At 39.4% G+C, this 16,327-nt stretch overlaps 1 protein-coding gene across 1 annotated transcript in view; it reads right to left on the bottom strand.

Annotated features, from left to right (window-relative positions):
- Positions 1 to 13,940, bottom strand: part of LOC101170570 (inactive dipeptidyl peptidase 10) — an 80,319-nt gene extending 66,379 nt beyond the window's left edge. Inside the window, exon 1 of the mRNA XM_023963965.1 lies at positions 13,469 to 13,940. Within this exon, the coding sequence (XP_023819733.1) occupies positions 13,469 to 13,528 (60 nt within the window). The 5' untranslated portion in view covers positions 13,529 to 13,940. The remainder of the gene's footprint in view (positions 1 to 13,468) is intronic.
- Positions 13,941 to 16,327: the final 2,387 nt, after the last annotated feature.

The raw sequence follows: 16,327 nt of genomic DNA, 5'->3' as shown, positions 1-16,327 counted from the left end.
GTTTTTATGCTCAAAGTGAGTGTAGCGCTTGGAATAATAGCACAAAAGTCACTCCATAATAGTTTCTCTTATGGAATCACACCAAGAAAAATGTATTTATTTACTAGAAACATCAAACAAATTTAGCAATTTTTTTCATATCTTAACTAATTGGAAAATTAACAAAAATGACCTAAAAATTGTTTCTTGCCAAAAGCCTGAGCAAATAAAAAAAAGAAACTAAAAAAAACCACAAAAAGTTTTCAAAATTCACGCTGGAAGAAAGTCTAAAAAAAGGTTTAAACTCTAACTTGTTATTTTTTTTTCTCTTTTTGACCCTTTTGACCTCCCATATCACCACATAGAAAGAAGCCCGGAGGTCAGTACCAGTTCAGGAAAAAGTTTCTTTTAGTTTGAAACTTGCTTTGATTCAGAGGCGCAGTCAACCAACTAAATGTAGCACTAATTGCGTATTTATTTTATCGGAAAGTTTTCATCTTGAAGCTGACGGTAAAAGCATGACAGACATTTAGAAAATAAACTAGCAACGAGGATGCTGTGGGGCGGGAAAAGGAAAAGTCTGTTTTCGCTTTGACAGGCGGTAATGAGGAGGACGTGAACGCTACCGAACAGTGTGTGGCGGGTTCCAGCGGCACGGCGGGGTAATGAAGGCGTCTCCTGTTGGGTGAGATGTTGTTAACAGCTGATTGGTACCTGCTGTTTCCCGTTGATGAATCTAAACTGCGGGTATTATTTGCATGATCTTCTCTTTATGGGGGGCGAGGATGAAAACATTCAATCCACATTGCAACATGTAATTAACATCATGCTGGGGTGTTGTCCATTAAAGAGCTTGTTTGTTTATTTCATATCTTTTGGTGGTGGATGACATCTCTCTTTTGTACGGTGCATTGTGTAACCATTATGTTTATGGAAAACATAAACTTTAATGGGGCGGGATTTTATAAATATGCTTCCTCCTTCTCAAGCAATTAATAAGAATATATTTGGCATAAGTAATATTTAATGGGGTCAATGGACTGTATGTGTGGGTGAAAATATATTTACATACGATGACGAGTAATTATACTTGCATCATTTATGTAGGCGGGCATAATGAGGTTTCCAAACTATAAAGCAAAATTAAAAGCCTTAATGTTTTTCAAAGTATATCAGTGCACCTTCTAATCCTGAGGCCTTTGTAGAAGGATTCATTCTAGTTGTGTTTAATGATGTCGTTGCGACTTTGAGAGGTACATGGCGATCTGTCAAAATGTTTGGCTGTGTGTTATTGTGAAGACGGGCAGCAGTGGCTCAGGCGGTTGAAGGGTCGGCGGTTCGATCCCCGCTCTCCCTAATCGACTGTTGACGTCTGCTTGGGCAAGACACTTCACCCTGTGCGGCTCCACTGGTGTGTGAATGCGTATGAATGTCCTGATGATGGTCAGAGGGGCTGTTGGCGCGAACTGCCTCTGTCAGTTTGCCCCGGGGCAGCTGTGGCTACATCAGTAGAGACCATCACCGAGTATGATTGAATAATGGACCCATTGTAAGTGCTTTGAGCGTCTGGAAAAGCACAGATAAGTCTAATCTTATATTATTATTATGATTAATACTCTAACGCGGCTAACGTGTAGCATGGTTAGCAGTTAGCGTGGTCATAGTAAAGTTTGTTTTAATGGTATCAGTCTGTTTTTTAATGAGCTGCAAACAAGGTTGAGTGTTATTGTAAATATGCTAACATAGCTAACATATAATGATATCGGACTGTTTTTTTTGTGTGTTACCAACAAGGTTGAGAGTTAGCGTAGTCACAGTAACGTTTGTTTTAGCGGTATCAGTCTGTTTTTTACAAGTTGCAATAAAGTTGTTGTGAATATGCTAATGCGACTAACGCTTCCTAATGTGGCTAACGTGTAGCGTGTAACAAAGAAGCTCAAGAATAACCGTGAACACAGGTAACAGGCAACAACGCAATAATCACCCACGGTTCATGTTTCTACGTTGATTTATGTGTTCTTTGCCTGGTTTATTCATACTTCCTCAATGGTTTTGACGTGGTACATGCGTGATACATCTGTCACGCAACAACCACAATTTTCCTCACTTTTTCCACATATATTCACGTATGACCAATTTTCAAAACGTATACATCGCAAAACAGATGTAGTGGCTATGTGACAGGGCTTTTAATTGGACGAGGACGACATTAAAAACTCTGTGCGGTACTCACGGCAAACACATGAAGCTATGGCGCTTGTTCCCCACCAATCTTCACAAAACAAGCAGCAACTATTACGACTATCTGATTTAGCGTAGTCATAGTAACATTTGTTTAGCGGAATCAGTCTGGTTTTTTTACGAGTTGAAAGCGGATTGGGTGTAAAGGTAAACGCTAAAGCGTCTAACGTGTAGGAATACAATACTCTCACTGTGTTTTTTTGTTTGACATATTACAAACAAAGTTGGGAGTTAGCCGTTACCGTTTGTTAAAGCGGTAACAGTCTATTTTTTACGCCTCGGCTGTCAGAGTGTATCCGACTTCCTCAAATGATCCGGAAACCTTCAGTGATCACTGCGGGAACTCGTTTACCTCAACCAAACCCTGGAAACCATATGGCTTCAGATCTGTGTTTTCAGTCGGGCACATCTCCGATTATCTCTTCTTTCTTCATTAGAGGGCGCCTGGCGTCCATGATTAATGCCGCTCATGAAGCCATTCATTTCCTTAGATATCAGCGCACTAGATTTACTGTCCCGAGTGCAGACCAAAGGCTCTGTCCTTGAATTATTTGTGTATGCGCTGCCTGCTCTCCAGATGTTGTTTCCTCTTCTCCTCCACGCTGGAGGAATCCATCACTGTGCAGCAGAATGTAGCCTCCGGGCCGCAGCCTTCATCGCCGTGACCTTCGCCTGGGCAATTATATTTCCGAGTGGCCTAACTTGAGATGATTCCTGAAGTGGTACTTGGCGGCCCCGCAAGAGCTGCGGTGACTCACTGACCCAAAAATAAAAATTCATCTGAGTAAACAACAGCCGGGGCAACAAGGAGGAGCGCCGGGGAGAAGAAGCTGGGAAATTGACTGAAGGCTGACGCCTCAAATAGAGGAAATTCAATGTTTTTACGTTTGCTTTATGACAGATTTGGTCTTCGTCACCTGAATTTTCAGAGGAGGTTCAACTAAGACTTCAACAGGAATCCAGAAAAAGAACTGCAATACTGCCATCTGCTGTGGAAATGGGTGAATAAAAAAAGTCATAACAGCTTAGATTTCTTTTTTAAAGAAAAAAAAGCTTAATTCATATTCACCTATTTTTCCACTAGCCAGAATACAACGTAATAATAATAATATTATTAATAATAATGGTAAAATATAAACAACAATAATAATGGAAATAATTAATCAAATAAAAATAATAAACAATCATAACATGATAATAACGAATAAATAAGTGAAATACAATAAATAATTCATATTCCTGTTTGGCTGCCCAATAATTTTCATTAATTATAAAAATAAATGATAGAAAGACAAAATTGCAAGAGAAAATTGCAAAGATGAAAAAACATGTTTTTATTCTATTAAAATGTATATAAACATTTGTATTTGTAAAAGAAGTTTAATTCAAAGGTCCAAATATTTTAATGTACATCCAATTTGATCGTTTCCAACATTGATTTGGATTCAAATTAAAAATAATTTTAAAAGGGATTTTTTAGGGAACCAACTTAAATACAGCTGATATTTTAACCCTATTAGGACCAATAACTCAAAGATCTGACAGATAGTTTAGGTTTTTTGGAATATACAAAGTTTTTTTTAAATCATTTGGCAAAATCCCAAAGTAAATATACATTTCTTTAAATATTGACATGAGTGTTTAGCAATTTACCCACTGGTTCAATGATGAACTACAGGGCAGAAAACTACATTTGGTTTTTAGGGCCATTTGGATCATGAGACATTATATGGGGTTAATCTAAATATGTATTTATGATTTTTCGTAATTTTTTTTTCCCTTCTAAATGACTTATTCTGTTTGTTTTGTGATGTCATACATTGTAAGGAACTTAAAAACAAATCTTTGCAAACTAAAAAAACCATTCAGTTTAGCATTTACCTCAATTATTGATAATTTCTTTATTTTCCACAGCTTAAATATTTTTAAAATGTTTGTTTTTCTGTATTTCACATTTAAAAAACACCTTAAATGAGTTGATGTATCCATAAACTTTTTTTGGTTAAATATGTTTTTTAGGGATTTTCTGCAGACAAACTCTTTTGTATTGATGCCTGTGTAGATTTTAGATGAACTTTCTGCGTTTCCATGGTTTCATTCTGGTTCTTTCCTCAAGCACTTCCAGCACTTTTCACAGAACGTGTTTTATATAAAAAACTTTAAATTTGAACTCTATTCCATTTTCCCAGAAGGCCACAGTGAAGGTGTAAAATTCTAGAACTGTATTCCACTAAAATAGTAAATAAAACAGTTGGAATTAACTGTGAAAAATCCAACATTTACATGAAAAAAACATCAAGTAAATAGAAAAATCTACTATTCCTGTAGTAGCATCGACTGTGTGTTTTGGACGAGCTGGTGTAAAATCTGGACAATGCCTGGCAGATTTGCTCTCTGCGTCGCTCCTGTGTGTTAATCTCCCGCTGTGCAGTCAGGAGCTTTGGGGGGGGGGACTTTGTGTCGCACGCCGTTGTCTGCCGTTCTCGTGCTAAGGCAGACAAAAGCTTCACTTTCAAGATATCTAAGCACCAAATCTGTAGGGAAACGAAAAGCCGCCGTGCTAATTTGGTCTGTGATCATTTTTAGCCCCCATGTGATGATGAAGACGAGGGCAAAACTGCTTCAATCGTCTACCTTCACGTGGTTTTGAGCTGCTCGCTGGAGTCTTTTCCTCTTGACAGCATCTCTACGGTGGCAGATGGCGACGATGACACAGAGCTAATGTTAATATTCAGTGATTGTGAGCACGTTTAGGCACGGCACGGCCAGCGGAACCCTGGCAGGACGGCAATCTGTCCACCTTTGCGGGGTTCGGCGCTGGTAGGAAAAAGCCCGGTCTGCTTGATCGGCTCAAAAAAGTCTACTTTTACTCGTCCATTACTACAGATTTGGTGTTTGATGAAAAACTTTGAAATTTTTTTTTTGTTAGATCTAAAGATCTCCTAGATTAAGGCATTTGTAAGACTACACTACCCAGAATGCCTAGAGGACCCTAGAGACAGGTGATTGGTCAGATGGATCGATGGGAAGTTTTCTTTTTTTTTTCTGCAATAACCAACATTTGAAGAGTGCAACAGAAGAAATCATTGAAACTTTCTTGACTCACCCGTGCCACAACTACTTCCCCCTTACTTACCCTTATTGCCCCCAGCATAGAAAAAATGTGCATGGACATTTTCTTTTTTACGGATTCACCCAGCGGTCTACGACCTTGATATTTGGTGCGGGGCGTCTGCCTCCCTTGTACAGGTTCGACCATTTGCCACCCGTAAGGACAGTTGAGACTACGGCTTTAAAAACGGCTTCTTTTAACCCTTGTGCTATCCTATGGGGTCAAGATGACCATTGACGTGTTCTCCCTACCACGACAAAGGTGGAAAGATTTCATGTAATCCATGGACACCAGTGAAGATCACAAATCATTGAAGAAAAAAGGTTCAGCGCACTGTCTAGTGGGTCTAGATGACCCAACTCCCAATGTCAAAGTGCCCAGGATAATGCAAGGGTTAAGGGAACCCTTGCCAACATTCTGGGTCAGGAGTGAGATTTTGAAAGACGGAAGTCTGACTGACAAAGAAAAAAACAAGATAAGAACTCAACACCAGCTAATGAGAACACAGCTGGGGTCTTGTTTCTAAATGAAGGTGGGGATTAAAATATTTTTTGTAAAAGATCATGACACCCCAGCAGAGGGCAGTGTTAGAAATCCTACCGTTTCAACAACCTGTGCAGCAGCTCCAGACGCCAGCAGCTTAACGGAGAGAAACCCTGACACCTCCAGTGACAGTAAGCAGTCCAAGGTTTATCTAACGTCCACCCCACCCTCCCACGACCCCCACGACCCCCACTGCCTTCACACCACTCAGAATCCCCACTGTCAGGATAAACGGTCTGATGGAAACCCTGAAAACACCAAAACCTCAGACAAAAAGATTTGTTTAGGCCCGAAAAATCCGTGTGTCAATGTGGAAATGCAGAGAAAGTGGTAACAGCAGGGGATTCTGCTGTCGGGTGGAGGAGGGATGGAGGTGGAGAAAGCCGCACGGAAATGACCAAAACACAACAACCGAGTATGAGTTCTTCACGTTGGCCTCATTTACTGGTTTCAGATGAGATTTCATTTTATTTTTCTAATAATATTTCATGGACAGTTTTTTATTTGAATATTCCTTCATATCAAGCATAGTTTGGGTTTTATTATCAGTAACGTGGTCATCTGTATTTTTTGGACTACAAGAGTATAAGTGGTGGATGCCAAAAAATGCGCAACAAAAAAACAAACAAAAACAACCCTCATTAGTCGCACTTTTGGGGAAAAATGTAATTAACAAAATACAGGAACAAGATAAGACAAATTCATAGAAAAGATGACATTAATAGACTGAATAAATACGCTTCATGACCGTAACCGTATTTATCTTCATGAAACATCAGAGAAATCTAGTCTATTATTGCAACATGTTAACAATTATTCCGGCCTCATAGCAGAAAAAAAAAACATGCTAACAAGTCAGCTTTCCCTTTAAGTCACTAAATCTGTGGAATTCTTCATCGTTTTTGCTGAGGTCGCTGCTTCTTCTTCTGTGTTGCTGTCAGTGCCAAATACTGATACACAAACCTACGGCGCCCTCTAGTGGGAAAATCGCACACAGATAAGTATAGGTTACCAAACTATGCAAAGAAACACAACTTATACTAAAAAAAATACAGTATTGGTAACATTGGACCCTGAAAGTCCTTAAAATGTTCCTAATTTGACCCCAAAAAAAACCCCTCAAACTATTATTTTTCACATTTCTTTGATAGATATTATTGAAATTATGTCCAGGGTTTGTACACTTTTTTAGCAATAGTTTCCCAAAATTTTTCCATAACCTTTCACCAAATTTCCTAAAAACAAAAATAAACACATTTCAGTCAGACTTTTGTTGTCGCTAAATCAAACCAATACACAAACAGATTCAACCAAGTTTTTCTGCCTCGCCGTTAAAATTGCAGTCGCCATATCAACAAACCTTTGGGTTGGTGTGGAGGAAACTGCAGTAACACATGGAAGCATATTTTTGTTCTAATATTTTTAAGAACTCACTGATTCTTGAGACAAAATACCTTCAGAATAACGGAATCTGCTCTATTTACTGTTCAAAACAATGTTTTGATTTTCATGATATTTCTTGTTATATACATTTTAACCCTCATTGTTAATTTGATATAATTTTTTCATAATTATAAAGACTTCATGTTTTTCAATGCTGGGGACAGAATGCCGAGGACAAGAGAATGTAAACAACGTAAACTCTCATCACCGATAGCATCAGGTTGATTTTATGCCACAATTTAAATTCAAATCTCGTCTTAAACTAGTTTATTTTTTGTTTTTTGCATCCAAAATATAAAAATTTCATGACTTTTTCAAAACTTTCCAGAAAATTTCGTTTTTCACAAACTTTTCAAGGACCTAGAAATTGCTTTTGTCTTTATTTTCATTTGAAGTTCTAAAAACGGATAAGAAAGCCTAATTGTTCTCCTTAACTGTTATCACAGAGTTCCCACATCCGCCCACTTTTCACACGGAAGCCCAAAATTTTCTTTTAAATGCTAAAAAATCATGTTAATAATTTGCAAACATGTATTTTAAACCCATAAAAACACAGCAGTAGCCACATAGCCGGTGGATCAATCCTTTATTAAAAGTTAATTTGGGAAAATCCAGTTTCTGCAAAGAGTCGGGTTCTATTTGCTTTGATTCATAGATGCTGGAGCTTCCTCATTTCTGGCTCTGCTACTCCTGATTACTGTTTCAAAGCTTCATTTATGTGAAAAATAAATGGTGAAATCATTCAGCAGCAAATTAAACCGCCTAATAGAGTTCATAAAATCCCAGATAGGGAACTGGAATGTCCATTCAAAGGATCAATCTATAATTTAATCATGTAATTTAATTAAACTATATGGTTTTTATATTGGAAATTAATATTTAAGGTGAGAAAAAAGGATTGTTCGATGTCATTTGTGGTTGATGTTTCAGGCTTTGAGTTCCAGGTGAGGTCATATCTTTCAAAGCGTGATCGTTTCAAAAACGGCAGAACAAAAGCAGAAAAAGTCTTTGGCCGTCCTTTCAGGCGAAGGGACGCGCGGCGCTCCGGCGGCTGACTCACTGTGAATTCCAGCGCATCAACACTCCCACTCTGCTGACCCTGTGCGAATGGGACTTAACGGAGATGTATATGATGATGAAAATGTCTCTGAATAACACGTTACTTAGCAACAAACCGGCTTTAGAGCAGCGGCAGCACAAAGTGGGGAAAGATAATGAATCAGAAAATGATAAAAGATTGTCATTGAGGGGAGCTGACAAGGAATTTAAGGTTTTACATCTCGGATAACTCTTTCGTTTGAAATGTTCTGCCTTTAAAACTGAGATATAAAATGTTGCTCAATAAACGTTGTCTGTAAATATTTTAATCCAAAGAAACAATCTTCAAATTTTCTTTACGAAAACAACAAAAAACTGATGGTTTTTCCAAGAACAGAAGCTAAAAATTGACTGTTGTTTGAAAAGATGCGTAGTTACATAGAAAATATGCTGGGCGGGGCCACAAGATACATGCTCCGCCCAGTTGAAGGCAAAAAATATCCATGGACATCTTTGTTTTCCTCCTTTGACCTGTTAGGGGCTAGCAGACGCATGTAAACAGAGAGCTCTCAGCAAGGGGGGGGGGGGGGGGTTTGCTCCGCACAAATAGTCCCTCCCACTACTCAGAGGTGATTTCTGAACAAGTACTGCACCTCTGAAGCAACTAGATCCTAGAAAACTACAGGTTTTACAATTTTGGCTAAAATCGTACACATCGGCATTTGACGCGCGCTCTTGAATGCAAAACATTAAGCCTATATGGTCTTCAAACTGCACCAACAGGGAGGGCTTTTGTCTTCTTTTTCTCCTTTTTCTAGCCCATGTCTGCCACCTACGGTTGGAAGAGGCTAAGTGCGAAATGGTGCAAACCTCACTATTTGGGCGCGAAACGGACGGTTCGATTTACTGCCAGCGCCCCTGAAATGGCGGATATGGATTACCATCCTGTCATTAGAGCGGCTTTGATTTGTCTTTATTTAAAGAAAAACAAATGCAGACGTCGTCAGGCTCATCGATGTGTCTGAGTTAAACCAATTCTATACGTCACTACCAAATCTGGGTCCCTTATTGGTCAACGTTTGACCTGTTTTAGCTGGCAATACATGTTCAATGGCCGCACGTTTTATACGTAAAACCCAAAAACAGTCATAAAACATCCATAGCTATGCGTCAACATGAGAGTTTTGAACGTGGAAGCCTGAAATGCATGTTTACATAGACCACTTATTGGAAGTGGTTTGGTACAAACCGTCAAAATGGTGCCAATCTCAAGATTTGGTGGCCAAACGGACACAGTTTGTTTTAGTGCTAGGAGTCTTGAAATGGCCTTCATTGATCGTTCTCTGAACAACAAATGCAGACGTCGCCAAGCTTGTTGTTCTGTTTGGGTATTTATTACCAGAAAAACCAAATCTATACGTCGGTACCAAATCCTAGTCCCCGGCTGGTCAAAGTTTGACCTGGTTTGTCTAGCAATGCGCGTTTAACAGCTGTACATTTTGCTCGTAGTGTCCCAAAAACTTGCATTGCTGTGCATGAACATGAGCGTTTTGAAGGTGTAAGCCCGAAACGTGCATTAACACAGACTTTTCATTGACAGTGGTCGCTTGAATGTACGATGCCGAGGCCGGGTGAACGGATCTCTAGGCTTAAAATAGCTCAAAAGTGGGATTTTAAGTCTCTAAAACATAAAAAAAGTCTCTGTTTTGCGAATTTGAGGGATTTCAATCAATATTCTGCAGCTACAACAAGCAAAGAAAGAAACTGTCAGAGGCTTTGAAAAGCTTTTCATCTTTTTGAAGAAAAACATTTGCTGTCGCGTTTTCCATTTTGTTTGGAAAGCCACAAACAAATCTTGCTTTTTATGTTTCGAGTGGCATTTCATTATATATATAAAGTCACTTTTTCACAGGTGTTCATGAAAATCTTCCACTTAGCTTCTTGACTCTTGAGTTGTGCTTGATCACTTCCTGATTGCGTGTGGAGGTGAGCACCGACGGCGTGTAGGCGGGGGACGCCCACGGTGTTGGTGTGGAAAGTGGACAGACGGGGTTTTTATGATTCCAACCAGGATTGCTGCATCCGTGTGCATTTGTGCTTCATGAAGTTCAAGCCAACGTTTGTCAAGAGGCTCCTGCATGATAATCAGAGATCTTTTAAAGTGTTGCTGCTGGATTTAATTTCCCCCCAAAACAACATCAACACTTGAATTTAGTGGGGTTTTTTTGTCAAAAAAGGTCCTATTTCCGTTCTCATCAAAGCTCCCCCCCTCCCTGCTAGATTACCGCTGAGGGGCTGCAGCAGCTCAAGATTGTGGCGGATTATACTTTGCTCATGGGTAGCTGTCAGGCGCTCTGTCTCAGAGATCTGCAGCTAAGAAGTGCTTTGCATAAACTGGGAGCGATAATGAATCGTTTTCATTTTCTGAGGTTTGCTGTTCCGCCCGAGAATATCATCGACGGTGGTCACAGGAGATGGAACGCCGCTGGAAATCCATCATGGAAAACTTATATTAGCTTCCAGGAGGCATTTATTTTATGTTTTAAGTTGGATAAAGTGTTGTAACTCCTTCTAGTTTCATGACCGATTAATCTCCTAAAGTTTATGGGTTGTTAACATCTTTCTTATGGATTTTTGTTTGGATACAGCATCGTCAGCTTTTCACAGCTTTCCTTTGTGGTTCAGTCCTAAATATCTTTAAAATTTATAATTGCTTTATGCTTTTAGATGTTTACAGAAGTTATAATCTCTCAAAAGAGACTGATTTGAAAATAAAAGTAACTGGAGCCAGGTCAGTTCATCAAGTAACCACTAGGGGCGTGTCACATAAGAAATATGGTCCCCATCAGAATGCTGCAGTTTAACAAAAGAAACTTGCTGTCTAATTTTCCTTTGTACTTAATTCTAACATTTACGACAATAATCTTGAACTTAACTTATGATGGTTTCATTGACCATCCTATCAGGTTTGTTCATTCCACTTATTTGTCAATACTTAGATAACTTTTGATGATGTCATAATAAGCTAAAATGTGGACAATCCAAAACTCAAAAAGTTTTATTATACAACTAATGAGTCACACAAACACATCCAACTGCGATATATGTAATAAATACAATAGGTAAATTTGGCAAAGAAATTAGCAAATTTAAAAAAAAGTTAAAAAAATGTATATCACGTTTAAAAAAATGATATCAATTAATTTTTTTAATGGTGAACATGCATGATAAGTCATCAGGAATGCACTATACTAGAAAGGACCAACACCACAATAAAACTTCTAGCAACTAACTATTACTCAAGCCAAAACACACAAAGCTAGCCGGGCTACACCATGGAAAATGTTGCTAACTGCTACCTTAACAGAAATGTGAGCCTGAAACAAATGTGAGATTGGTAGAAATGGAATCTTAAAAGAAATCGTATCTTAAAAACAAGCTAGCTTGAAAGAAATGCTATCTTTATATGGTTGGCTTGAAAAAATGTTAGATTGAAAAAGATGTTAGCTTGAAAGAAGGTGCACTTTTCTGTTCAGTCAAACAAGAAATGTATACAAACATAATTAATAAAAAAAAGTAGCTTCACTTTCCAATACTTCACAAAAAGAAGGGACAAACCAGGCAGTCGGTAGAAGCACATCTGTTATGACCAAACCGTTACGTCAATCAAAACACCACAATTCTGTTGGAGCGTCATTTTTCATCACAAACACGAAATCGACATTTACATTTGAAAAAAAAGTATCTCTAGTAAATAGTAAATCAAACCAGATGTATCCATTGTTGTGTTTTCTCACGACCTTAACCCTTGTGCTATCTTAGATGACCCCCCCTTACATTGACGTGTTCTTCCTACCATGACAAAGGTGGATAAAGGTGGAAAGATTTCATGTAATCCATGGACACCAGTGAAGATCACAAATCATTGAAGAAAAAAGGTTCAGAGCACTGTCTAGTGGGTCTGGATGACCCAACTCCTAATGTTAAAGTGCCTAGGATAGCACAAGGGTTACAAAATCTATTTTGTAACAAGCCGTCTGCTATTTACTTGTTGAACAACCCTTTAACACCTGAGACGTCACCGACGACACCTAAATAACACACGCTCTTCAAAAAACCGTATACCGACATAGACCATGAATCGTGTGTGACTATTGGGCTGTTTATATACAATTCATTAGTGATTCGTGTGTCAACTACGGAATTATTACGTGATATTTGCGCCGTCTACGCAATATAAAAGTTCCCCATCAGTGGTACATGCGCGAAAAGTCAGTTAGACATACGTGGAACGGCCGTGAAAAGCCACAAATTTGTGTATCCATCTTGCAAGAATCTCGCAAGAATCTCACAAGAATCATGCACAATTGCTAAGATTTACATAATAATGGTGCATAAACTATGTAAAAGAACAGAATCACATAAAGACCCGTCAGCCAAAACCCCTCGATGAACATCTGTGCCCATCGACGAACGCAAGAAACACTTGTGAATGTATATCACGCACGTCTTTCATACATGGAAGATACGTGTAACAGCTGCCTGACATGGCCTTAAGAAATAACCGTGAATCAAAAGCCAGATTAGCTAGTTTGAAAAATAAATACAATTTAAAAAAGATACATTTCCTTTCTTTGAGGCATAGACAGGCATCTGATGTGGGGTTTTTTTTAATATCAAGAAAATATTTTTAATCCCAATAAAAATGCAAGACCACATCTTTCCCTTCTGCTAATCTAAACGGTGGAATCCATTCGTTTCGGATCAAAAAAATGTTTAGTGAGAAAACAAATAAGAGGCTTTTCAACACCTGATGGCAGCGACAAAAAGGTGTGATGAAGAGAACTGACTTAAGGGCAAATAATGAAAGCGGTAAACACAAAGTGAGAAATGCATCTGAAAGAAGTGCAAAGGGAGTCATTGAAATTCCTGTCATGCTCCAGATGAAGGGAAGTATGAAAAATAAGTGAAAATTGAGGCGTTTTCAGCATTTTAGATGTGGATAAAACCTCAAAAAAGGCACCTTTAGAAAGGGAAAGTTCAGGATGTTTTGGGTTTTTTTTGTGTTGTGCTGCTGGGAAGCAACTACATCCTGGTTCTTTTTTGTCTTACCTTGATATCTTTGACAGGCTGACACTCAATCTGATGCGAGACGGAGGCAGTTTGGTTCATCTTGGCCCCTCAAGTGAACAGCAGAAAAAAAAAAAAAAAAAAGAGTAAAAAAAACCCTGAAGGGATGAAGTTTCTTCTCTGACTTACTCCAGCTCTTCTTCCATAGATGATCTACTCGCAAAGTGCTTCTAAAAAAAATAGAAATATATAGGAATCAGAAGCTCCTCTTCCTCTGCCTTACTGAGGCGTCTCCACACTCGTTTCAGCAGATGATGCGTTTTCCTTTTGTCTCTGAGAGCCGTCAGTGCGTCTGCACGCTTCTCCTCGGCGCTCTCCACTCCTCTTTGCCTCTATAGCAACTATCCGCTGTTCCCCATGCAGCTGATAGACAGTTCAGAAACCAGGATGCTTGCCAGAGCCTCCCACGTGCGAAGACAGCTCTTCATCACAATGCAAATGCGCTCCAGGCGAAGATTTTGCGGGCGTATGGTGGGAGCTGTTGTATTCAAAGCCCTCCTCCACACGTTGAGGGAAGTTTTGATACGATGGGTGCGAGCTGAGGTGAAGTCTTTGACTTCCCACAACCTCCTGCTGCTGATGCCTTTGTTCCATTTGAAAGCTGGATTACTACAAAAAAAAAGTTGAAGCGGTGGCTCTGCACTTGAAAACCGTATCGCCCGAAAGGATTCTGTTATCTGTCTTTGCGCGCATGAACTCGGATGGTGTCCCACTGTAATCCGTGGGGTTTAGTATGATGTCCGCCTTCGCTGCTTCAACAGGTTTATGGAAATGTTTGATAATTCTTCCACGTTTGTGAGCTTGGATGCTAATGTTGGATGAGAAGACCTGATTTCACCCCGTTTCCTCCCAAAGGCGGTTCATTGGTTGAGGTCACGGTTCTGTGCAGGCCGGTCAAGGTCTTTCACATTGGTAGGTTGGTACAAAATGACCGAATACATACATGCCACGGTCATCGACTGTATATGAGAACTGGACTGAGTGACGCCTTCCCCATCCCGTTTCAAACAGGAAGTACCTGCTGGTTTCAAGAAGCCAAAATCCCATAACTATTCTTGCTCTGCTACCTTTTTTTTTAACATGTTCTTTTTTTCATGATATTTCATGAAAAAAAAGTTTGACTATTTCTGTAGTCCAAGTTATTTGAGTTATAAACTGACCACCAGATGCCAACGTTCAAAAGTTCTGACTGACAGATTTTATATAGTCCGCTTTCAAGTGGTAGGGGTGGAGATAGATCGGATCGAGGCTTAATGACGACTGGCGCCAATATGGCGGTGTCCATACCGCGAAAAAATAGCGTCTGAATTGGAAAAACTTCCAAATACATCAGTTGCGACGGTAATCCAAAGATTTACTTTAGCCAGTACTAAAAATTATGACAGGTTTCTCACACCAAGGTGACCAAAAATTAAATGGTTGCTTTGGAGACAAAACTTAAGAAAAGATGCCATTTTGTTAAAAGTATTATTTTAGTGAATCTGTCACACGCAGATCATCATCATTCGACTCTAACATGGCGACGTCTGTAAATCCCAGCTGGATCAGTTCTGTGAAGAGATTGGATCTTCTCCCCTTGTTTGCATAGGTTTTCCTCGACTCTCCGGCTTCCTGCCACAGTCTGAAAACATGTTCTCTACATTAATTGGTGTCTCTACGAAAAAATGCCTTTGTGTAGCCTTAAGGCCTGTACACACCGGGACGAATTTCGCGCGAGATATTCGCCGACGTTTAACGCCTCGTGACTAAACAAAGGGCACCAATGAGAGTATGCACACCGACGCGAAAGACGCCACGCGTCAAAGCGTCAAAAAAAACAAAACGCCTCGGGTTCGTTTTTTTTTTTTGACGCGTCACGTCGAAATCTCTTCGAACAATGAGAATGGCGCTTTTGCACACGTGTCTGGAGCTTCTGAAGTTACAGTAAAACACAACTTGGGGGCGCTCAAACACAAAACTGCCTTGCTGAGCACACATACCAGCGAAGAAGATAGACGCCGAGTAGCGTCTGCACTGCCGCAAAGAAATAATGACGGACATTCTAAAATATCCCCGAACCAAGCACCAGTTAGAGCTACTGGTGCTTGAAATATTCATGTTTTCTTTGTTTGATTCTGACAAGCGCTCTCTTCTTCTGAGGGAAAAGCGACTTTAAAAAGCGTAAAGTTGCGCAGCGCCACCTTGTGTACAGGAGCATTTCTGTTTTACATTAAGCGCCATCTAATGTCAGGGAATGAAATTGCATGTTCGCTCGGCTCATCGTCAGCGAAAATCGCCTGGGTGTGAACACAAACGTGGCGAAAAACGCTGGCGAATAACGCCTGGCGAATATTCGTCCCGGTGTGTACGGGCCTTTAGGGTGACCTGCCTTTGTTTAACTCTAGCTGGGATAGGCTCCAGAAACCAGAAATGAGACTAAAAGCAGAACTTTTCCCCAAGATTCAGATTTCATTTTCACATTTTGGAATTCTAGCCGAGGATTTCTGAGATTATCTTTGTAGTTTTATATTATATGAACCAATGTGTGGAAAAACGCCTTCATTTAACTGAATGATCCTCAGTTTATTTACATGTCTGTTTCTGTGGTCATCTGATTTTTTTACTGTATTTTGTTTATTGCACAGTTTGTTCATGCTGAAGTTTTTTTTTTAAATAAATGTTTCATTTTTTAATGTAATACTACTTAATTTTGCCGCTACTATTTATTACTCAAAGGAAACTTGAGTGAGTATAGGAGATACATTGTATTATACAATTATACATTGTATTATACAATTATACAATTATACATTGTATAGGAGATACAGCACAGATTGAGGTCTACAGCCGATCAGGATGCAG

The sequence above is a fragment of the Oryzias latipes genome, chromosome 2 (assembly GCF_002234675.1).
Source record: "Oryzias latipes chromosome 2, ASM223467v1".
In the NCBI taxonomy this organism is placed as follows: Eukaryota; Metazoa; Chordata; class Actinopteri; order Beloniformes; family Adrianichthyidae; genus Oryzias; species Oryzias latipes.
This window is presented reverse-complemented; position numbering and strand designations above follow the sequence as displayed.